A 27,159-nucleotide genomic window follows, 5' to 3' on the forward strand; every position below is an offset into this window, starting at 1 on the left:
TTATTATTATTATTATTATTTTTTTTTTTTTTCAAACGTCTGTACAGCAGAGACTACTTCCACCATCATTGTAACTATACTTAGCATATAGTTGAACAAGCCACATGTTGTAGCATTGTAATTATCACGACTAAATTCCCCCCAGCCAGTATCGAACCTACTATGAATGCATTCAAAGCCTAACGCCTTACCCATTGAGCCACACTACTCAAGTATGTGTAATGGTATAAAACACTCTATTTAAATAATATAATTGGTATTCAACAAATGATAACATCCTATAAATGTATACAATAAGTATTATTGTCACCCTATATATTAGATAACACTGCAATAACGGATGTTAAAAAAAAATAATCAGTCTAGCTACACAAACGATGATATATTATATATTATTATTATACGTAAATATTATTATACGTAATTATTCATCTTATACTTATACAGTTATACGTAATTATTCAACGTAGTTATGTTGTTTTTTCATTACCTACTAATTTGATCAAACAATCAAAAATTGAATTATCAAATAATTATTAATAATATATATTAATAAATAATAATAATTATTAAATAATTCAAAATAATTCAACTAATAGAACAACGTGAACGTGAACGTGAACATAATTAATTGATTTACATAGTTATGTTGTTATGCTTAAATGTATGTTTTAATGTTTCGATGTTTAAAAATTTTTATTTTTATTATAATAAATAATAGAAATGGAAAATTTTAAAGCATCTTTAAATAAATGCGGCAACACTCAATATGATTTTGTAAAATTAGATACATTAGAACAAGGAAAAAAATATGAGGCGACTTCTTTCGAATATTTTGATACAGAGCATGGTAAAACAATAACTGTTGTATTAGATAATAAAATTAGAGTATTTTTACCAAATAGATATTTAGATAATGATGAAATGACAGATGAAAATATATCGTTATATAAAAATTCGAAAACAAAATTTAATCTTATTTATAAAGGAATGAAAAAATTAAACAAAGGAAAATCAATGCATTTAATTGATTTTGAATAAATTAGAAAAAAAATATATAAACTTTTATAAATGGTATTTATAAAAGTAAAAAAAAATGGTTATATTCATTTACCACAACCAGAATTCAATGATAATAATAAATTCAAAATAGGTCTCGAATCAATGTATTTAAAAAGTTTAAATTTGATTAATATTGAATCAGATTGTAAAATAGAAATTGAACATAGAGAAATATATATAAAAAAAGGTATATATAGCATTTCATATTTAAATAAATTAATTGAACCGGTATTATTATCTTATAATAATAAAAAAATTCAAATTGAATCTCCTTGTTATTATAAATTAGATGAAAAATTTAAAAAAAATTTAGGATTTGAAAATACAGAATTTGATTTTTCATTAGTTGGTAATACTTTAATGTATTGTCCTACTTCCGAAGAAAAATACAGGGTGATTCTTTTATCAAACAACACTCATTATTTGAAAAAGTATTGACTTTTTTCAAATTTTTTTTTTTTCAAAATTGTAGATTTATGCTGTTCTAGAATTGTATATCTTTTTTATATTTTTCACCCTTATATTTATTAGGTAAACCACTGTCAACTTTTGATTTTCAAATGGTAACCTATACTTAAAATTTCATAATTGAATAAAACTATTTTTTTCATTAATTAATACGTTCTAATTTTCATTTTTCGTTAATCCGTTGATGAGATATTGCTCCTCAAAGTTAGGTGGTTTTGGGAGATAGTTATCGTAATATGTAAATGTGTTATACCTCGTCAGCAGATACCGCAGCTTTCAGGATTTTTATGTCCCAGTGCAAAAGATATCACACTTTTCAAATCAGTTCATAAAGTACTTAGAGCCCCTAAATGTATTTTATTATGCCCATTTTGCAGGGAGACACGAAGTTCACCCCACGAAGGTGATTACGTCAATGGTCAGTGGTCGTAATAATTATTATCAATTATAAAGACCAGAAGTTATAAGTAATAAATTCGATATCGTTCAACCCAAGATATAGCGGCGATAATCTTTGTACCTGATCGCCGATAATACCTACATACAATAACACACGATCATAATATTACTATTATTATTGGTCTGCTTCTGTTTGTAGCTTCGATCACGATCTCATCTCTATTCTATGCTCCAACACACCATAGAATAACATACGGAAATACAGAATTATTTTAGTGTTTAGTCCATAAAAGTTACTGTTGTAGTGTTGTCCATGGTTTATCATTACAACTAATACAACAACTGTCTATCATAAAGAAAATACAGTGTTACCAATATGTGTATTTACAAAATAAATAGTAACTTACTGTTTATTTGTCACAAATAAAATCCCGTTTTTGTTACTCTAGTAGACAGCCTGTACTACAGTTGTAACAACTGTTAACTGTTTTAAATCACTGCTGTAGTGTACAGTAATTTATTTTCCGTTGTCTGTTACTCGTTACTGGTCAGTATAATTTATAGCATGGTGCTATGGCGTCAGCGACCGATACTACCAAGTACTAATTACTTGTGTACTACAGTCTACAGTAGTAAACTTAATAAATTTCACATTTTCACAATAATATTATCATAATAAATAATATTCTGTGCCTTTGTAGTTTTAACGAACTAGCTGATCTAGTTAACTGGAGCTCTAGTTAAATATTTAAATATGTTTAATTTATCAACTTACTTATTTTGTTATTTTCAATAAAATTCCAAGACCAATTTATTAACTTGATGTACATGTGCCTACCAAAAATTCATTCGTTCGTAAGTATAAGAATTCATATTAAATATAAATTTTAACAAACTTTGGTTAAGAATGGAAAAAATGTAACATACATACATAAATATACATGTATGTATTTGTATACAATTTGAATAAAAAATACATGTTATTTATATTTTAGCTTATGTTCAAATTGCTTGCCATCTTCAGTTAAACAAAAATGTTTTAATACTTCAGAGGAAGTAGATTTTTTCAATATTGAGTTTTCAATTTTGTTGCAACAATCTCTTATTCTTTGTTTAAGTTCCTCCACACTATTGCATTTTTCTTTATACACTTCATTTTTTAGATGGCCCCAAAAAAAGAAGTCAAGAACACTCAAATCGGGGGAACGAGGTGGCCATTGAATAATGGGGCTGTGAGTTCCAAACCAGTTATCGTCTCCATACATCTTATTGAGGTATGCACGTACAGCCAAGGTATTATGTGCTGGTGCACCATCTTGCTGCCAAATCAAATTCAAGCGCTGTTGAAGTGAAATATTTTCCAATAGTATGGGTATATCATCTTTCAAAAAACCAAGATACTTATTGCCATTAAGATTTTCCTCAAAAAAATATGGACCAATTAAATACTCATCAATAATCCCACACCAAACATTCACACCCCAACGAACTTGCTTAGTTCATTAATTTTAAGATTTTTAATTTAATAATAAAAACAAAAATCTAAACAGTAAGCACTGAATACGACTTCAAACTTATTAATCCTACCATCCTACCATCCTACACACACTATTGGCAAAATTAATTTTAGTTATTTAGGTATTCTATGGTATTATCAAAAGTAATAACCAATGGTATTTTCAATGATAAATGAGTGCAATAACAATTAATAATAAATGTACAATATATTATATAATAACCATATCTAATAATGGACCTTAATGGCATAATATTAACAATAAATTAACTTAATAGGTAACTTAATTTATTTTTTTATACATATAATATACATATAACTGTGTATAGCTTTGGTAGATTTAACTAATACAAAATAATGTGTTAATTATTATTATAGATTTAATATATCTATTTAATGCTGTTTACCATATGGATACTTTGAACATGTAAATGCCTATTAGGATTTAAGTTTTTTAATGATAATTTTGTTTTTTAACAAATCAAATATTGTACCTCTTCTCATATAAAGTATCATTTGAGCACATGCACATTGAATAAAGAAGTTAGACAAGTACATAACACTATGGTACATATGTTTATTACAAATCTGGAAATACAATACTCTGAACTAATTTAATATTAAGTATAAACAACATTTTTTTTTATGTTTACAATTTCAATTTAATACATTTACAATTTCAAATCAAATATTAGTATAATATAAATAATTCACCATACATCGCTTCAATAGTTGTAATATACGTTGTAGGACTAGGTCTTTTTGACCAATCACATGAATTTAATCAATATGTAGCTATTTAAATAAACAATGACATACGTCCAAATATACATATATGGCACTGATCAATTTTTATAATTATATTTTATGTAAAAAAAATCATATTTTCAATGTCGCGAACAGGGTTTGAGACCATTGGCACAACTAGAGTGTGCAAAAGGGTCTTTAGCACCTCTTATTTTTTTAGATTTAACTATCATTATTATAGTGAAATACCCTCAATTTAATGTTTTTAAAATATAAAATATTATAGCACCCCACGTTTTAAATTTTTTAATGTATATTTTCTACTTTAATAAGATGCAAGTGATAACCACTAACAAAAACTATGGAGAGAATAACCATTTTTTAGATTGCTTAATTTTGATTATTTAAATGTTTTTTTAAGCGTTTGATTTGATGATTTTAGGTTCTGTTTAGCCCTGAACCCTGTTCACGACAAAATTCCTCACATATTATACTGATATTATTATGAACCGTTAAACAATTTTACTTTAATAAGCCTAGGACTATGAAAAACCTATTTCAAAATGATGATACAGTTTAATCTAAATGTTCGTTTTGCAGTTAATATGCAAAATATGAGTAAAGATAAAACATGTATTCAAAAAATTAAAACAAACTTTTCAATCACCCCAGACTTAAAAAGTAAAATTTAAAAATGGTATTAATAATATTCTAACTTGAATTTAGTACTAATTATTATTTGGTGACAACACCAATCATTGACAGAAATAATTTAGTATTTATCATTATGACATTATACAATGTAACACAGTAGACTAATGTTTTTGGATGTTTTGATTATTATATCTTTTTTGTTAAAGGGCTTGTCCGTAAAAAATAAAAATAAAATAATTATTAATCACATAGCCACTTAAAAATTCTTAATTTGATTTAGGACATAATCTACATATTAAACACAAAATAAATATCTATATCTATGTACATTATCTTTTAAGTTGTAATGATTGATGTTGTCACCTAATTTAAATTATAAACTAGCATACAAATTATAAAGCTTTAACATTAGCACAATTTTTAGTTTTCAATACATTTTTTTTTTCATTCCGAAAATCGGTTAAATGATTTTTGATGTCCCTCTCCACTTACATTCCTCTTCAACTTTCAGTATGTTCCTATTCTAGTACCTTCAATCACTTGCTTCAGAAATGGAGTTCTAGCCCTTCCTTTTACAGGTTTCCTCCTTATAACGTGTCCGATCCATGCTTTTCTTCTCAATCTTAGCGTACTCCGTATTGATTTTTGATTCTCCTAAATACCTCAAAATTTTTTTATCTTTTCTGTCTATTGAATTTCAGCGTTTTCCAACAATAATACTTTAAAAGCTTTTATTTTGACTTTCTCAGTCTTCAGTAGTGTCCCAATATCTGCTCCATATATGTAGATCTACATTCCACACAAAGCCTTTTATAAGTGATTTTCTGTTGTCCAAACTTAATCTATTTGAGGTAAAAGATTTATTTTTTTATAGTAGGCCTGTTTGGCATGCGCTATTCTACATACTGCATCTGTACAACTTTTCTCATCGCTTGTGATTGAATAGGTATGTGAAGTTTAAGTGTTCTTTAAGCTAATGAGATAGATTGTTTTATTAATTTTAATTTTTGCTTGCATTTATCAACTAGTAAAACTTACCAATAGGTACATTGTACAAATGCACTTGCAAAGTATCCAATTCACGTGAGATTAACCAATTTAGGTACTTAAATGTTTAATTAAATTACTAAATAAAATACAATATGTGGTAAATATTATAATTTAAGTATATACAAGAACTAATAATATTATAAATTCACCATTAAAATTTAAACATTTAAAATTGTTAAGTATTAGCAAATAAAATACTTGATTAGTTATTACTTATTACCGACTCACGATTCAAATATTGTTGTTATGACTTGTCTTATAACATTTTAACCTAAATTATAACCGTTTATTCACTCAACGTATTGTTGGTATGTGATTTACGTTAACCAGGTATAAGGTTTACTTCCATATCATGTAACCATGGTACCAGACTTTAATCGTCCACAGCGTACAAAACAAATAACAGCTGATCAAAATTAGTTTTACTCACGATTTTACCTAATCGCAAATCAGCCTAATAAACCATATCGTATTACCCGTGTTGTTCTGTCTTCTTATCCGTAGTCCGTCACGGCATGTTATGTCTATGGTTACGGCGTACTCCATAGATATGGAGGGGGGTCGTCGGGGGTATACGACGTGAGTAGGTATGCCACCACGGCACCACGAGTGACACTAATGGTCCGATTACTTAAAATATGACATCATGACAATAAGTTAATGTAGCGAGTTAGTAGGTACAATTAATATCATTTATCACTATTAGGTATATCTTGGGTTCGAATGATATCGAATTTATTACTTTTAACTTCTGGTCTTTATATTAGATAAGTATTATTATGACCAGTGGGGCGAACTACATTACACCCAGTCAAATGGGTATTATAAAATACATTTAGGGGCACAACTTAAGCTTACTGTACCTACTACTTGAATTGATTTGAAAAGTGTGATATCTTTTGCCCTGGGACATAAAAATCCTGATAGCTGTGGTATCTACTGACGAGGTATAAGTGGTATAACACATTTACACACTATAACTATCTCCCAAAACCACCTAACTTTGAGGAGCAATATCTCATCAACGGATTAACGAAAAATGAAAATTAGAACGTATTAATTAATGAAAAAAATAGTTTTATTCAATTATGAAATTTTAAGTATAGGTTACCATTTGAAAATCAAAAGTTGACAGTGGTTTACCTAATAAATATAAGGGTGAAAAATATAAAAAAGATATACAATTCTAGAACAGCATAAATCTACAATTTTGAAAAAAAAAAAATTTGAAAAAAGTCAATACTTTTTCAAATAATGAGTGTTGTTTGATAAAAGAATCACCCTGTATATAAATATAGATCAAGAATGTATAATTAGATTAGGTAGAAATGGTGAAATACCGAAGATTGAAATTCCAATAGGAATACACACAATAAATGAAATTGAAAATTTAATGAATTGTTATGATTTTCCTAAAATAAGTCTTGAATTAATTGATGATTTTTTAAATATTACAACCTCAATCGGTCTAAGTTTTGATGAATATTTATCAAATTGTTTAGGTTTTGATTATATGGGATATATAATCCCTATAAATAAGGTATGGCCTGGTTCATGGAAACTAGCTCCTGATATTGAATATAAAATAACAGGATCAAACAAACCAATTTTTTATACACAATATTTTTTTAAAAATATATACGTTGTTATATTTAGCCAAACAAAAAAATCTGATAAAATATATAAAACTGAAATTGAAGGTAACTATTCAATTGATCAATTGAATAGTTTATTACCTTCAAATATCAAATTACTAAATGATAATAATTTTATTAAATTAACTTCAAAAAATACTTGTTTGATAGACGGAAATTTAAAATTAAGTTTAGGGATTGATAATAATTTTTTATATAAACATGTAGGAGATTCTGAAAAATTAGATAATAATATAAATAAACAATTATTAGAAGTACATTGCAACATAATTGAAAAGTCTGTTTCATCTATTGATGAAAAAGTTATCGAAGAGGAACTTTTGTTTGTTTTTTATTATGATTCAAATAATCTTTTTATAAGATGTAATCCAATAATGTACAAATAAGTAATTGTAAGAACAATTCAAAAGATAAATATATATATTCTTGATCAAAATGGTGATATTGTTAATTTTGGTGATGATTTTATTGTTTATCTTGATGTAATTGAAGAAAAACAAAATAAATATTAAAATTATTTTTCAATAGAAAGAAAGGGCTGGGTGTATTGGACCCACCCACCCCTCATTTCCTACTAAAAAAAAAACAAAATAAATATTAAAATTATTTTTCAATAGAAATATTTCTATTGAAAACACAAAAATTTATTCCAGAAAGAGGTGGAGTACTATTATTGTTGTCAGAAAGACATGAAAATAATTCTCTTAAAAGAAGTGTAAATCTATTATCTAATTTAATCAGTAAAAGATTCTTCAATTGTTCCTTTTTCAATATCAAATAAAAATTCATCATTTCTGATGAAAAATACATAACAAATTGTACTTTTAGGTAAATCTTCATTGAAATCCACATGTAAAATAATATTTTGTTTAGTTGCAGAAATATTTGTTGGTTGTCTAGTCATGTTTACAAGATAAATTGTTCTAAATGTTTTAAAATCGTTTGGATCATTATACATCAAAGGAAGTTCTTGATGAGTTTTATGAAAAGTTTTTTTATAATCCATCAAACTATCATAAGCTTCACAATATTTTTCATTCTTAAAATCTAGATCTTGAGTTTCTTCAGGATAACGTTTTCCATTTATTTCAAATCTAAAATTTTTCACATTACAATGATCAAATTCACAAGGATCATGTTCTTGAGTATTTAACTTGTTTGTTTGAAATACCACACCGGCAAACAAAGGACTATTAAGACTTCGATATTGAGTTGTTAAATCGATTTTTATAGTTTTTCCTGATATATTTCTTTCTTCGATACATTGCCATGATTTAAAATTAAAAATATATTTTTTTTCTTGAGAAATTGTTTTTAAATCATTTAACAATAAAACTTTATACATAGGATTGAATTCTAAAATTGGAATTCTAAGTGTAAATTCATCAATAATAATTTTTCCATCTTCTGTTCCTATAACAACTTTTTTTAACAATGCATCATCATCTGTATTTCTCGTAAAAATTATTTCCATATCACCTTGGAAAACAGGATATATTTGGTCTTTAAACCATCCTAATCCGAATTGTGATAATTTACCCATAACATTAAAACGACCTCCACCTTTATATTTGCTTGAAAATCCTGAGTTTATAATTGGTCCGTTTGGATCCACAGAAAAATCTAACACACCTTTAATTGTACTAGCAACTCCTGGATTTTCGATTTCATCCAAGACTTTACCATGTTTTTTAACTTCAATTCTAGTAAATAAAAATGCAGGAAAATTATCAATTAGTTGTATTTTTGAATCTTTAGGATAATCTTTTCCATCTTTTTGCAAATATCTACCATAAATATAAAACTTTGCATCTTTAATGCTCAGAAAATCATCCATATTATCTATTCTAAAAATTGTAGTTTTATTAGGTGTATTAAGTTGTGAATTATTCAAAGGTAAAAAAGTTTTATATTGAGATCTTTCAATATATTGATCGTATTTTTTAAAAATATTATACATTATTATTTATAATAGCAAATATATATATTTTTTTTATATAAATGGATAAATTAATGGTAAAAAAATATATTGAAGATGATAGTAAAGAAAAATCTTTATTTCAAATACCTTCACGAGTTTTAGTGGTAGGAGCATCTGGCTGTGGTAAAACAACTTTGTTGTATAATATGATTATAAGTTATTGGATTCCATATAAAAATCTATATATTTTTACAAAAAATATTGATCAGCCAGTTTATAAAAAATTAAAAAAAATATTTGATGGAATATCTTCTATAAACATTCATTTTTCTGATGGTGATATAATATCTGTTGATGATTGTGAACCTAATAGTGTAGTGGTTATTGATGATTTTCTTTTAGAAGATCAAAAGTTGATAATGGAATATTTTATAAGATCGAGATCAAAGATTATTAGTGTTATTTATTTAACACAAAGTTATACTTCAGTAGATATAAAAACAATAAGAAATAATTTAACTTTTTTAATTGTTTTTAATCAATCAAATTATTATATTAAAAAAATATGGTCCGATTTTATTAGTAAAATTATACCATTAGACAAATTTAAAGACATTTTTAGAACTTATTGTAAAACATATGATAAAAAAAATAAAATAAAAACATATGGTTTCATAACAATAGACATAATAAAAAATGTTATCTATGACAATAAAGGTAATGATATTTTAAGTATTGATGAACGATGAAAATTTTTTTTTTTATTTAATAAATGGATATCAAACAAATTCAAAATGAATTAAAAAATAAAATTAAAAAAAATGTAACATTTGAAGATCAAAACAATTCCAAGGTAGGAAATAACTTAGAAAACGAAACAGACAAAATGAAACAACAAAATGATTAAACCTATTTGGGAAAAAATTAAACTAACATCAACAAAAACTAAAGAAAGTAAACCAAAAACATCAAAAAAAGATAAATCACCAACACTGAAAGAATCACAAAGTTTACCCAAAGGAGAAGGTTTAATAAAATATACAAATAATCCTATTGAATTTATTTATATCGATAATATAATAAAAATAATTGACAGACTATATTTTATATTAGCAGAAGAAATAGCGGGAAATTATGGTTTTCATAATGAAAAACTTGGTATTGTTCATTTGTTTAAACGAAACATGGAAACACTGATTGATACTCCCAAAAAAGGTGTTGAATATTTACTACAATCTTTGTTAAATTTACCAAAAGAAACAACAAATAAGTTAGAATATAATATTAAACAATTAATTGACAGACTACATGTTATATCATCTGCAGAAAGATCGGGAAAAAACACTTATCATGATGAAAAACTTGAAATTCTTAATTTTTGTATTAAAAAAATAGAAAAGATAATTGATATTCCCGTTAAAGGTGTAGAATACTTAATGTCGTATATTTCAAATTTACCAAAGGATATTATAAAAGGTTCAGGGTTTTTTAATGATTTTTTAAATTGTTCAAAATTACCTCCGATACATTGGCCTGGATATAATTATCTAGGACCATTTACAAATTTAGATGAAAATATTCCCCCGATTAACAAGTTAGACGAATATGCAAGAGAACATGATTATTTTTATAAAGATCATAAAGATACTAAAACAAGACATATCGCTGATAAAAATTTACAACAAAAAGCAATGGAAAGATTTTATGCTTCTGATAGTTCTTTGAATGAAAAAATTGCTGCTTTGACAACTGCAAATGTAATGAAAACAAAAAGATATTTAGGAATGAATTTAATATTTGAATAAAATTTAATATTTTGTATAATAAAATGCATTTTAAATTAACTGAAAACCATAAAAAAAAGTTGGCTGAAGCTCATAAAAAAAATTCTAATGCAACAATTCATATTGCTAGTGATAAAATATATAAAGGAGAAAATAAATATTATTTAGATCAAAATCAAATAGATAAATTAAAAATGCCAAGAAAAAAAATTCTGGAGTAAGGTTGGAGATTACACCGAAGCAAATTAAAGGTGGATTTTTACCATTAATTTTAGCTTTTCCAGAAGCTGCAGCAGTAGCTACTCCAGCTTTAATTGCATTGTATGATAGTTATAAAGATACTAAACATAAGAAAAAAATAGAAGAGGAAATAATTCGACACAATAAAGAAATGGAAAAAAATAAAGGTTCTGGATTGAAGACAAATAAAAAAAAAAAATCGAAAAAATGATTAATTTCGATATATCAACATTTAGAAAAAACATTAAAAATTATCCAGGTTGTTATACAACTTTTTGGAGTAAAATAAAAAACATAAATATCGAACCGTTAAGTAATTTTGATATAATAAAATTTGGAAATAATATAAAAAATTTTAGAGGTTGTTTCATGATAAATGAATTACCTGAAAAACCTTGGTTAAATGAATGTGGGATATTTAATTTAAATAATTCTACTCAAAATGGTTCTCATTGGGTTGCATGGAAAAAAATAAAAAATTATAAAATATATTTTGATTCATTTTCGAGTACTCCTCCTCCTGAAATTTTAAATTATTTAGGTGATGATAATCTGTGGTATAACAATGACAAGTTTCAAAACTATGATGATCCACCTATATGTGGACATTTGTGTTTAGAATTTATTGAAAATTATAAAAAATCTATTTAAATATTTTTAATAGAAATATTTCTATTAAAAATGACGATTATTTAGTTATATTCTAAGCATTTTGGTTTTAGTGTGTGTACCTCCCATGCCAAGGACACATATTTTAATATTTCCTAAATCTTGAACAACACAAATATCATGAAGATATTTGTAAAAAAAAGTACCTGTTGTAATTAATAAATCATTAGCAATCTTAGAAATTTCTAACCATGTTGGTGGATTCTAGTATTTTAGAAGCATAAGGCTTTCCATTTCCAGAAATATTGTTTCCATGATCGACAATTACAATATTTCCTTTAATAGGAATTGTATTTAGATTATATTTAATTAATCCACTATCCTCATAGTATTCGTGATTACAAAAGTTCACATAGATTTCATCATTTAATATAGAGTTTCTTATTTCATTTTGCATTTCATTTTCTTGTAGCTTATTAAATTTGTCTACACAGTTTCTCATTTCTTCTCGAAGTTTATTTAAATGTTTTATAGAATTTATGTTTGCCATTGTTTATTATAATTTTTATTTTTTTTTTTTTAAATAAGATATTCAATTTCTTTTGAAAGATTTTGTATTTGAGGATTTTATTTCATTTTGTGATCTATTTGTGATTTAATCAATTTACTGATCTTTTTATGTTTAATTACAGTTTACTGATCTTTTTATGTTTAATTACAATTTACTGATCTTTTTTATGTTTAATTACAGTTTACTGATCTTTTTATGTTTTATTTCATTTTGTGTTCTATTTCTGATTAATTACAGTTTACTGATCTTTTTATGATTTATTACAGTTTACTGATCTTTTTATGTTTAATTACATTTTACTGATCTTTTTATGATTTATTTCATTTTGTGTTCTATTTCTGATAAAGCGAGCGTTTCTGATAAAGTTTACATTTTCTGATGATTTTCTGATGAAAATCAATCTTGTGATCTTTTACTGATATTTTTAGGAAAAGTGTCCTCAAGTGCCCCACTTACTACTTATATACTTTAATTAATAAATTGTAAATGTTCTCATGCATATGATGTATTATGTAATGTAATTATTTAATTTAATAATTTAAAATTATATATTATTGCTATTATAAATTAACGCACCTAAGCAATAGGTACATTTACATTTTTATGACAATGCATACCATCTCATTTTTAAATACATGATCAGCATTTTATAATAATTAAAAATATAAGTAGTTTGAATGCACAGACTGCAATACATTTTACTCATACTTAAGACATAGTAGGAGCTTGATGTGTCAATTGTTTATGACATTGTAATGTAAGTAATGTGCAAGTAATAATAATAATAATAATAATAATAAGTAAACATAAAAAAAATACAATACATTTCAATTTCTTAGAACATACATGTAACGTTGTATTGATATATGTATTACCAAGTTTAACTTATACCTATACATTGGCTTACACATATTAATTTTTTTTTTCAAGCAATATTTCAAACAACTTTTAAAACAAGATACAATTGTGATATTATTATTTGTGTGTTATTATAAAATTAATAATAAATTGATTTGAAATTCCACAAATGTTGTAATAACTATGGTTAAAATATTATAATGCAAAACCTGTGAGGGTACCTTATCTACGACAAGCTAATGGTTACACTCTTTTCGGTATTATTCATTAACCTAGAGCCCACACAAACACCAGCAGTAATTTGTTTGAATTTATGCTATTCATTATAAATGAGAGGTATATATATTATTTGTAGTATAAGTAAAAAACACCCATGAATAAAAACTCTTATAATTATGAGTATGATCATTTTCTTTATTAATCTAGAAATGACTCCATCAACGCAGGTGTAACAAAAACCCAATGAACAAACTCAACGTTGTATCAATACTGATTACTAATTTGTAACTAAACCATACTCTGTTAATCATAAGAGTTCCTACAGCTAACACTTAATTATTATTCATTGTGAATTTGTAACTGATGTAGCACATGCATATATATATATATATATGTGTATATGTATACATTTAAATTGATTAATAGTAAGTTTCATACACAAATTATTATAATTTCAAAAACACATACCTACCATGACCAGTGTTTCTAACTGATTTTCAATTTTGTTGTATTTATAATATGTTTGATTTCTATGTATTGCAGTAAACGCACAAATTAATAAAAAAATGTAAATATCATTACACTACACTACCTATGTATGTTTGTATTTGTATTGTTTAACAATATTTCTGGTAAACCGAAGGAGGTATGACTAAAAATTGTGCCAATAATGTATTTTATTATTCAACCAGCATTTTAATAAATAAAATTATAAGTAGTTTGAATGCACGGATTGGATAGACATTTTTCATGTGTATTGCAATACATTTAACTCATAGATAAGAGTTTAAGTAGGAGCTTGGTGGGTCAATTGTTTATGACAATGCTGTTACATACATGTAAGTAATAATAAGTAAACATAAAAACACTACAATAAATGTAATATTATACATTTATACTGATGATATATTGTATTACCAAGTTTAATATGCTTAAAACATTGTATGATTTATCATCATTTTTATGTAGTTGGCATGCAAACATGTATTATAATTTATAAATGATATATATATATATATTATAAATAGGTATCATTTTAGTACGTTATAACTTTTTTAAATTTTATTGTGTTTAATGATATATCAAAATTTAAAATTTAATAAAATTAATTGATACCTATGTTTAACTAATAAGTACGATTGACAAATTACCTACATTTTTTCTTACTTATTTTATTGCAATACTTTTAGGCTACCCTTACCTAAAATAAGCCATTGGTTACACTAAATAATTTCCAATTCCTTAAAACATACAATATGTTGTTTTCAGTATTATTCAATAACCTATAGGCTACACAACTACCAGCAGTAATTTGTTCGAACTTATGATGACATGTGTATATAATTGTAATATAAGTTAGGTTTGGTTATATAGGTATATAAAAAAAATATACTAGGAACACCCTTGAAGAAAAACACATATATAAATGGAATATCTTTTATATTACTCATTTCATCAATGCAAATGTAACAGAAACACAATAAAAAAATCATCATTGTATTAATACTTATTACTAATTTGTGACTAAACCATACTCTATTAATCATAAGAATTTCTACACGGCATGCACACCATTTTATTTGTTATATTCATTAATTTCTTAATTCACTTAATACTTTATTATTATTCATTCTGAATTTCTAACTGATATCACACATGCATATATATATAAATTTAAATTGATTAAATAATTTATTTTTGTGATCTTAAAATATAGTAAGTTTCATACACAAATTATTATAATTTCAAAAGCACATACCTACTATGGCCAATGTTTGTAACTGATTTTCAATTTCGTTGTATATGTATAATATTATGTTTGATATCTATGTATTGCTGTCAACGCACAAGTTGGTTAATTAATTAGAATTATTATTTTTATTTTTTTAAATATAGGTAACTAATGACTAAGAATTGCAACGTTAAGTACAGTGTTTAATTTATGTATTTTAATATTGTTCAAAATGTCTATCAAATCATCAATAATCATATTTATCAATCATTATTATTATTATTATTATTATTCTATTAGGTACTACTTATTAAAACTAAAATTGTAAAAGATTGTGATTGATAATATTAAAACCAAAAACTATAAGCATGTGTACAACACACATATTATATTATAATATATAATAGGATACATTACATTTAATTGATGTTTTATAGGCTACACATATTATATGCAATATGCATCTAACAACTATGTACTTAATTACCTATAAACAATAATAATGTTGTGATACACCTAACCAGGTGTCTATATAAATAATGTATAGCATTTATTATCAAGTTTATGGAACATTTCAATTACACTTACTACACACATCGTTCGCAACCAGACACCTAAATACCTGGTTGCATTAACCTTTTTATTCAATTGAGATTCGGCTTAAACAGTTTCTCCTAAAATAATACAATATCAAACTATCGACGTTAGGAGGTATGCCCAGCACACGTATTAATTTTTACCGGTTGAGAACTGAAAGCTAGACACACAATTATACTTTACGTTATGCGTTTATTCATTTTGCACGCACAAAAGAACCGGGCATGCGACGTTACATGCATCCAATCCATACGCGGATGTTCTATCCCGCACAGATTTGCATACAGTGATGATTGATAGCTAGACATTCGATTACAATTATTTGAATTATTCGTATTTCCTTATTGTATATACATTCAAAAAAGAACTGGGCATGCAGCAGGACACGGCATTACACCAGATGAGGAAAGACCGTTAGACACTCAAAGTCACAGTTTTCGGTATGACTTAAATTTTTGAATTTCCGGTGAATCGATTTTCACTTGACCACCACGACTATATTCGCGACGTCGCTCTCTTTTCTCCCTCTTACCGCTATCACTTTTCGTGTTTTCGCGCGGATTTTATCATTATTATTAGGTAGGTACATAATATATATATTGACCATAAACTTTATTTCCTTCCTTCACTTATACCTACGCACGTAACGGGGTCCGCAATCCATCGCAGTCGGATTGCCTACTTAAGTGATTTGATGACTGATAACTAGACAATCAAATACAGCTATCGCTCTACAATTTTTGACAACCAAAAGCAGCAGACAAACGTAACAAAATTTTCAATCTGTTTAAATGCAGTTTAGTTCCCACGCGATGTTTTCGATTTTTCCCCTCCAAAATGTGTGTGTGTTTAAAGCACTGAACACAAAAGTCTTATTCAAAAATTCTCGCAAATCATTATTTTGAAAGTTACAGTTTATTATAATTAACGACTTTCAAAAGGTAATAGAACTGATAATGTTTTATTTTCGTATTAAATATTACTGTTTGATGATTACTAGGATCGATCACGAGGTAGCCACTATATAATAATACTTTAACAGACGGCCGGTTAGGTTAAGTTAAGGGATAAGGGCGGTGAAGTTAGGTTACACGTCTGCCCGAAGGGCAGGGATGCTCGCCCCCCCCGCGACCCCGTAGGGGTCGCCAACCCCCTCCCCGGTTAGGTTAGCTATTTTAGCCCCGGGGGGTTTGGGGGCCGAGCCCCCATCTAACTCGAGGTCCGGAGGACCTCGAGTTTGGCGACCGGAGCCGGCAGGCGAAGGGAGCCACTATACTTGATAATTTTGTAAACTGCATTTGTTCCCTATAATCCTTATCACAAAAGACTTGCACCGAAATCGGTACTCAGTACTCACTCAAAAGCCACAGGCCCACGATTTTCACTTACATCTTGCATGCGACGGGACATGCTGCAATCCGCCATACGTGGATGCCATATCTTGCAAAGATTTGCATACAGTGATGATTGATAGCTAGACATTCGATTACAATTATTCGCATTTCCTAATTGCTTATACAGTCAAAACAGAACCGGGCATGCGACAGGACACGGTATTAGTGTATTACACCAGAAGAAGAAAGACCGCTAGACACTCAAAGTCACAGTTTTCGGTATGGCTTAATTTCTTTTTGAATTCCCGGTGAAACGATTTTCGCTTTAGCACCACGAAGGCGCCGAAGGCGGCTTCCACAACGCCCGGAATCGAGGCACACGGGCAGCTAGTAATATAATAATATAATAACCTAACCATAACAACTACTATCTACCAAAAATATAAAAATATATTATCAACTTTATGTTTAAATTTTTTAACTTTACTTTTAAATTTTTCATCGCGCGCGCTCGTATCACCGTCGCTGTTCGTCGAGTTCGCTGCCATCAACTTTAGGTTTACAGTACACTGGAGAATTATCCGAAAAAATGAGTGAGACGGCCACTCAACGCAAACGACGACTGGAGAAAGCTCGTAATAAACAGGGATAATGAAGATCGTATTGTTAAACGAATCAGACTCGATGCTTACAGCCAATATATGAGGCAAAGGAGAAGTACCAAAACAACAGAGCAGCGCCAACAACGATTATAACTCGATCAACTTCACTGCAACGTGTAAATGAGAGCCTGGAAGAACAAGAAGCTCGCTTGGAGACTATACGACAATCAATCGTACAACATCGTGCCAATGAAAGCCTGGCAGAAAGAGAAGCTCGCTTACTGTGTGATCGTCAGCAACATTCGCAACAACGTGCCGATGAAATTAAATGAATATTGGACAACAAAAAACCTTGAAGGAGTATTTCCCACGAGGAGTATTTCCGATCAGATGGAAGGAAGTAACAATCGGTTCCACCTGTTTATAACCGGTCAGGCAGGAACAGGTAAAACTTTCCTATTTGCCACTACTGTTTGGTCGATATCTTCAACACATGCGGTTAGAATGGAAAGATGTTGAGTTTATTTTCATTAACGAAATTTCTATGGTGCCATACGAAATTCTGTGCATGATCAAGTCTTGACTGCGGCAATTAAAGAGTCCCAAGGAAATGTTCGGAGGAATTAATGTATTGCTGTTTGACGATCTGATACAGATACCGCCAGTGAAGGGACAACCAGTTTTCCGTCAGCCCAGACACATGATACCGGCTACACATTTGTGGGAATTATTTACTTTGATTGAGCTGACGTAAAATATGAGACAGCAAGGTGATACAACTTTCATTGACGTCCTCAATGCGCTGTGGATTGGGGAGCTAGCGACAAGTCACATGTCCGTGTTGATGAGTCGGGTTAGTACAGAGATGGACGGGGAATTCTCTGTAGAGAAGGCTATGCGCATTTACCCGACCAACAAGCAAGTGGAGGCCCACAATAATAAAGTACTGCAATACTTTCTAGAAAAAAATGTCAAAATGTTTACCATTCGAGCTCAAGATTCTTTGGTCGATGCCACTAGGCCGCTAAAAATTCAATCGACACCGTCATATCGGATGACATCAACAAGACCGGAGGATTGCCGAGAGAGCTGGTAATATTTGTGGGAGCAAAAGTGATGATGCGATCTAACATCGATGTACAAAAAGGCTTGGTCAATGAAGCAATAGGTATCGTAACGGAACTGAAATTGGCTGGTGGCTTCCGCAGAGGTCAGATCTACAAGCAGGACATACCGGGCGTAATGGTGAATTTTGGCGTGGATGGGATCCACCTGATCAAGCCAAAATCAATACAATTTCCTGCAAAATTCAGTTACGGAACTGCCGAGCGCCGTATGCTGCCTTTAATATTATCATGTGCTTCGACAGCCCATAAAATGCAGGGCACCTCAGTCAATTATGCTGTCGTTTACTTGGGATAGAAACTATTAGTACAAGGTCAAGCGTACGTCATCATTAGCAGAGTTCGTAGCCTCGATGGATTTCGTATCGAAGAATTGGACGCTTCAAAAATAACGGGAAAGACATCCTGTAACGTTGACGCTTCGGATGAAATCGAAAGAATGAGACAACATCGTCAATCATAATCATTAGTAGTTTGATTCGTTTTATTAAATATCAGAAATTTGTTTCATAAATCTTTTTTAAACGTTTAATAAAAAAAAAATTACTTTCAACTAAAAAGTAGAAAATAAAAAAATAAAAAATAAAATTTTTTTAAAAACACATTTTCCTATAAAACTATATTTAAAAAAATATAAATATATATATATTAAATTGAACTAAAAAATATTTTAAAAATTGCACTAAAAAGACAAAAATAATTTCTGGTACTTAAAAATAATGAAAAATTTACTGATGAAAAATTTAAAAGTGTGTGGTGCTCTTACACTTGACATATACACTCAGTCACTATCTTATAAACAGGTTTGAACAAAGAAGTGTATGTGAGACTTGGCTCGGCTTTAAATGTTTTGTATGATGCCCCACACACTTTTAAATTTTTCATTATTTTTAAGTACCGAAAATTATTTTTGTCTTTTTAGTGCAATTTTTAAAATATTTTTTAGTTCAATTTAATATATATATTTATATTATTTTTTAAATATGGTTTTATAGGAAAGTGTGTTTTTAAAAAAAAATTATTTTTTATTTTTTAACATAGCGAGGTAACTTTTTTCAATGCAATTTAATTGTACTTATTTTAACTATCCTTAATTTAGCTACTTCAATATTTAATACGCCATAAGCATGTATTTAGTCACCATTATTTAATCAAACATATTAAATTATGTTGTTGGGCCACGTAACCCTGAAAATTATGAAGGTAGATACTATTTTTACTCATAAACGGAGCATGATGGTAGTTCTCGCAGGAAAATTAGGGTGCATTGCACATTTGTGGAATTATCTTCTGCGCATGCCCAAAAACATAACAAGGTTTGCTGCAATAGTAAAATTTATTGTATCGTAGTATTCTAGTATATGCATCGTCGGAGAATATATCAATAGACTTTAATATTATTTAACTGTGTTATTATTATTATTATTACTTAGTTATTTTGATTTGTTATAATATCACCATATAATGTTATATGGCAAATGTGAATAAAAATGTTAGGTTAGGTTAGGTCGAAATAAATGGCATTACTGCAGGCATGCTAGGAATAACCACACCACCAACCCGCATACTACTGGATGCTCTGTCTACGAGTATAAGGTCTATTATTTTACTATGACTTATTTTCCATCATTAAAAATGATTTAATCAGCAACGTTCACAGCAGTTCCTGGTAGCGATTGGGATTTATTAGATAATTTTTGGGGATCGTTGAAGAAAAATCGGGTGAAAACCGCCTGATCTGTAAATTATATTCTACAATGTCTGTTCGATAAAAATGTACGAATACTAAAACGTTATTTTGTTCTCTCTATTGTCACAAAAAAAATATACAATTTGCTCACATTGTTGAATATTAGATTGTAAAATTAATCATACCGATATTAAGCTGTATTGTATTATAATAAACTACATGCTCTACTATTATATATTATAAATTGTATTTTATTCTTGGCGTAGGGAAGGTGGCGTGCCCTTGACAGTGCATCGCAATAGTCCAACACTGCCTTTAACTAGGTGGTGTGGACTGGTCCTCCAGGTTGGGGGTGAGGCCCAGGGCTAACAACCCTGCCTTGTAAAAAAACTTTGTGTTCAGGTACATACAAATTTGCCTCGGATAAGTGGAGATAATGGAAAAACGACTGGAAACTGAAAAAATGCTTTACTTTTTGGTACATGGAACGTTCGCACTCTTTTTAAGACGGGAGCTGCACAGGGTGTAGTATCTGAAATTGAAAGATATAGACTTAAAGTGGTGGCTCTACAGGAAATTAGATGGAATGATTCAGGATCAGTGGATATTCAAGACACGACAGTGTTCTATGGGAAGTGTAATGACCAAAGACAATTCGGTACAGGCTTTGCAGTACATTGACACGGTACGCAGCGGCAGCCAGTACAAAGTACAGGCACCGTTGCGACCGGTCTACGACTTAATCAACCACCACCACGGGTGACAACGACGCGGCACCGTCAACTCTCCATCCACGCCCCAAAGGCTAGGCGGGACGGGAAGACAAGTCGCGCCGGACGAGTACCGGCCGCCGCCGGGCTCTCGCTCGTTCATCGATCTCCGTGCGATACGCATCGACGAATACCCGCCGACACTTTGCTCGTCAATCAGACGGACATTATTATTATTATTATTACTCTATCTTAACGCAATAAACGTAGTAGTGACCAACTGTGTTGTTTGTTCTTTTCTTGTGTTATTTTTACACCGTCACACTCACCTCATCACCACACATTAGCGACCGGTCTTCCGCGGATCACCACCGTCATCGATGCCGCCGAAGCCGCGTCAACATAAGAGCCTAATACCAGCTATAAAGGACTTCAGAGATGTAAACCCTAGAATATCAATCCTAACTATGACGACACAATGGTTTGATATTAGTTTCGTTAACTTACATGCACCTACAGAAGACAAACGACAAGAGGAAAAGGACCTCTTTTACGAAAATGTTATGGCCACGCTAAACACAATACCAAGGAGAATAATTCAAATTTTACTTGGTGATATGAATGCGAAAATTGGGAAAGAGACCACATTCAGACCAGTTATTGGTAGTGCTATAGACTAGCGTCCCGCATTGTCTAGTTCACGGTCAACTAGGTACCAGCCGAACCAAGATAGGGTAGGATGCGACCAACTTTGTAATTATAAGAGAGAAAGCATTTCGTGGAAATCATTAACGTTAGGGCAACACGAAATCATGTGGTTAGACGACTATAAAAGATCTTGATAGGTGTGCACAGGATGTGGGGTTATGCATCATTACAAAAGTTACAAGAAACAATGTCATAATGTATTATTATAATGTATATTTTTACATAATAATAATGTTAATAATAATATAAATTATCGAAGTCTGTAGCCGCATGGGATACGCATTTAGCTCGTACGTGGGCGAGTGGCATTTCCGTCAATCTAGATAACTTTACCACATCCGTGAGAACAGCGACAAGAGCAAGTAGACTATGGGGAGTAGAGGGTAGCACTATATAAGGGACCCCGAAACGGCCTGTATTCAGACGCGACTTGACCAGACTAGCCAGAGCACCTTCACGCCAGTCTGTTGTTTAATTTAATTCATTGGACTTAGAAAATTTCTTATAAACAATATTTTGAACTTAGAAAATATTCGAATCAAACCGAATTTATTCTATCATTCAGAATACTTAACTTACATTCAGCTTTCATGTTATAAATAAATATATGGTTTACCACAATAAATAGACAATTAATCTAATTAAGAAGAATTCTACGTTGTATAATTAACTCAAGAGTCACCTTCCAACCATCATCCTTGACTACTGATACCTGTAGGCGACGTGATCACTACAGTAGCCATAGCTTACATAACACAAGTAATGACAACGGACTAAGACTAATTGACTTGGCAACTGAAAGAGGTCTAGTAGTTAAAACCACAATGTTTCCACATAAAACGATACATAAAGGTACCTGGAGCTCACCGGATGGAAAATATATAAACCAAATTGATCATATACTAATAAACCTGAGATTCAGCAACTGTATTCAAGATGTTCGGACTGTAAGAGGGGCAGATAGTGACTCCGATCACTTTCTTGTTAAAGGAAAAATTAAAGTAAAACTTAAAAATCCCGCTCGATCTACTGGGAATATTCTGGACAGATATGATGTATCAAAGTTAGCGTCCGAAGAGAAGAGTCGGGGTTTTAAAAACAGACTAAATGAACAGTTGAGAACCATTCATTTTGATAGTATAAGGTCAATTGACGAAAGATGGAAAAAAGTGAGAGATTCAATAAAGACAATATCGGAATCAGTTTTGGGTAAACCGAAAAAAATAAAGAAGCCATGGTTTAATGAAATATGCGAAAAAGCACTAGTTCAAAGAAAGAGTCTAAGGACCATATGGCTTGATGATATTGATAACGAATAGATTTCAAATGAGCAGCCCAATTTTTGCTATCAAGTGTTAAGTTACATTTATCACAATTTTTGATATTCATTTTATTATTGTTATCAATTTCTTTAACTATGGGTACAATTTTATTTAATCCATCCATTCTTTATTATATTCCATATTTTTGCATTTCTTCGTTATAAAAACTCCCTTCGACCTCTTTAGACCTCTTTAGATTTAAATCTATAATTTTATAGGTTATATGATTTGTGTTTAAAATTGCATTAACTATAAATATTTCTCTTGTCCAATTATTACTATCTTTATTACCAAATTTTTTTTAAAAGCTTTTATTCTTACTCTATCGCCTACACTAAATTTAATTTTTGATTTAGTTTTGATATTTTGTAGAAAATAATTTGTGTAGAACATTGTTTTTGTTAGATTTATTTACTTCACAAGGTTTCATACCGATAGCTCTATGTATATCATTGAAATTATATTCATCTAATAATGTTTGTAAAATTTTAATCCATTTTTTAGAATTTTGAACTTCAAAATATATTCTCATTTTTCCGTTTAATGTTCTATTAAAACGTTCAATAATTGCAGATTTTTCTTCGTTTTGTGTAAGATACATATGAATATTATATTTTTCCAAAGTTTGTTTAAAATGTTTATTTACAAAATCCAAGCCTTTATCAACATGTAGTAATTTTGGTGGTTGATGTTTTTGTGATTTAGCTTGTTTTATTATTTTTTCAAATGCTTTTGAAACACTAATACCATCTTTATTTTTGAGTGGAAATACCCATGCAAATTTTGAAAAAGTATCTATAACAGTAATTCTATAACAATAACCTTCATTTTCATTTGAATAATTTCTCATTATAACTAAATCAGCAGCCCATGATAATCCTTCTTTTAGGAAATCTTAATCTGGCTGGTTTATGAATTTCTTTAGCTAATAAAAATTTGTCTGTATTATTTGAAATATTTTGATTTATAGATTTATTGGTGACGGGATGTTCAATTTCAGGTGATGTTGTAAATTTACAATGGTATACATATTTACATATGTCTTGGTGAAAAAAAAAAAAACTTTTTTAAATGGTATTTATAAAAGTAAAAAAAAATGGTTATATTCATTTACCACAACCAGAATTCAATGATAATAATAAATTTAAAATAGGTCTAGAATCAATGTATTTAAAAAGTTTAAATTTGATTATTATTGAATCAGATTGTAAAATAGAAATTGAACATAGAGAAATATATATAAAAAGAGGTATATATAGCATGTCATATTTAAATAAATTAATTGAACCGGTATTTATATATTATAATAATAAAAAAATTCAAATTGAATCTCCTTGTTATTATAAATTAGATGAAAAATTTAAAAAAAATTTAGGATTTGAAAATACAGAATTTGATTTTTCATTAGTTGGTAATACTTTAATGTATTGTCCTACTTCTGAAGAAAAATATATAAATATAGATCAAGAATGTACAATTAGATTAGGTAGAAATTGTGAAATACCGAAGATTGAAATTCCAATAGGAATACACACAATAAATGAAATTGAAAATTTAATGAATTGTTATGATTTTCCTAAAATAAGTCTTGAATTAAGTGATGATTTTTTAAATATTACAACCTCAATCGGTCTAAGTTTTGATGAATATTTATCAAATTGTTTAGGTTTTGATTATATGGAATATTTAATCCCTATAAATAAGGTATGGCCCGGTTCATGGAAACTAGCTCCTGATATTGAATATAAAATAACAGGATCAAACAAACCAATTTTTTATACACAATGTTTTTTTAAAAATATAAACGTTGTTATATTTAGCCAAACAAAAAAATCTGATAAAATATATAAAACTGAAATTGAAGGTAACTATTCAATTGATCAATTGAATAGTTTATTACCTTCAAATATCAAATTACTAAATGATAATAATTTTATTAAATTAACTTCAAAAAATACTTGTTTGATAGACGAAAATTTAAAATTAAGTTTAGGGATTGATAATAATTTTTTATATAAACATGTAGGAGATTCTGAAAAATTAGATAATAATATAAATAAACAATTATTAGAAGTGCATCGCAACATAATTGAAAAGTCTGTTTCATCTATTGATGAAAAAGTTATCGAAGAGGAACTTTTGTTTGTTTTTTATTATGATTCAAATAATCTTTGTATAAGATGTAATCCAATAATGTACAGACAAGTAAATTTAAGAACAATTCAAAAGATAAATATATATATTCTTGATCAAAATGGTGATATTGTTAATTTTGGTGATGATTTTATTGTTTATCTTGATATAATTGAAGAAAAACAAAATAAATATTAAAATTATTTTTCAATAGAAATATTTCTATTGAAAACACAAAAATTTATTCCAGAAATAGGTGGAGTACTATTATTGTTATCAGAAAGACATGAAAATAATTCTCTTAAAAGAAGTGTAAATCTATTATCTAATTTAATCAGTAAAAGATTCTTCAATTGTTCCTTTTTCAATATCAAATAAAAATTCATCATTTCTAACGAAAAATACATAGCAAATTGTACTTTTAGGTAAATCTTCATTGAAATCCACATGTAAAATAATATTTTGTTTAGTTGCAGAAATATTTGTTGGTTGTCTAGTCATGTTTACAAGATATATTGTTCTAAATGTTTTAAAATCGTTTGGATCATTATACATCAAAGGAAGTTCTTGATGAGTTTTATGAAAAGTTTTTTTTATAATCCATCATACTATCATAAGCCTCACAATATTTTTCATTCTTAAAATCTAGATCTTGAGTTTCTTCAGGATAACGTCTTCCATTTATTTCAAACCTAAAATTTTTCACTTTACAATGATCAAATTCACAATGATCATGTTCTTGAGTATTTAACGTGTTTGTTTGAAATACCACACCGGCAAACAAAGGACTATTAAGACTTCGATATTGAGTTGTTAAATCGAGTTTTATAGTTTTTCCTGATATATTTCTTTCTTCAATACATTGCCATGATTTAAATATATTTTTTTTCTTGAGAAATTGTTTTTAAATCATTTAACAATAAGACTTTATACATAGGATTGAATTCTAAAATTGGAATTCTAAGTGTAAATTCATCAATAATAATTTTTCCATCTTCTGTTCCTATAACAAGTTTTTTTAACAATGCATCATCATCTGTATTTCTCGTAAAAATTATTTCCATATCACCTAGGAAAACAGGATATATTTGGTCTTTAAACCATCCTAATCCGAATTGTGATAATTTACCCATAAAATTAAAACGACCTCCACCTTTATATTTGCTTGAAAATCCTGAGTTTATAATTGGTCCGTTTGGATCCACAGAAAAATCTAACACACCATCAATTAGTTGTATTTTTGATTCTTTAGGATAATCTTTTCCAACTTTTTGCAAATATCTACCATAAATATAAAACTTTGCATCTTTAATGCTCAGAAAATCATCCATATTATCTATTCTAAAAATTGTAGTTTTATTAGGTGTATTAAGTTGTGAATTATTCACAGGTAAAAAAGTTTTATATCGAGATCTTTCAAAATATTGATCGTATTTTTTAAAAATATTATACAT

The 27,159-nt window shown here is 28.6% G+C and overlaps 2 protein-coding genes and 1 long non-coding RNA gene across 3 annotated transcripts in view; 2 read left to right on the plus strand and 1 right to left on the minus strand.

Moving 5' to 3' along the window:
* LOC149054119 (uncharacterized) overlaps positions 1-15,589 on the minus strand; it is a 29,489-nt gene extending 13,900 nt beyond the window's left edge. The window contains exon 1 of the long non-coding RNA XR_016192343.1: positions 15,513-15,589. This is a non-coding gene — a long non-coding RNA (uncharacterized LOC149054119). The remainder of the gene's footprint in view (positions 1-15,512) is intronic.
* Positions 15,590-18,775: 3,186 nt separating this feature from the next.
* Positions 18,776-19,440, plus strand: LOC107171866 (ATP-dependent DNA helicase PIF1-like). The gene is made up of 2 exons (XM_015522124.1): positions 18,776-18,961; positions 19,039-19,440. Exons 1-2 carry the CDS (start codon positions 18,776-18,778, stop codon positions 19,438-19,440), a joined length of 588 nt encoding a protein of 195 aa, XP_015377610.1.
* A 3,634-nt stretch (positions 19,441-23,074) lies between these two features.
* On the plus strand, positions 23,075-23,569 carry LOC107171868 (uncharacterized). Its single transcript, XM_015522125.1, has one exon. The coding sequence runs from the start codon at positions 23,075-23,077 to the stop codon at positions 23,567-23,569; it is 495 nt and encodes a 164-aa protein (XP_015377611.1).
* Positions 23,570-27,159: the final 3,590 nt, after the last annotated feature.

Source organism: Diuraphis noxia, unplaced genomic scaffold (genome assembly GCF_037042655.1).
Source record: "Diuraphis noxia isolate RWA-SAM2 unplaced genomic scaffold, SU_Dnox_SAM2 contig0011, whole genome shotgun sequence".
Taxonomy (NCBI): Eukaryota; Metazoa; Arthropoda; class Insecta; order Hemiptera; family Aphididae; genus Diuraphis; species Diuraphis noxia.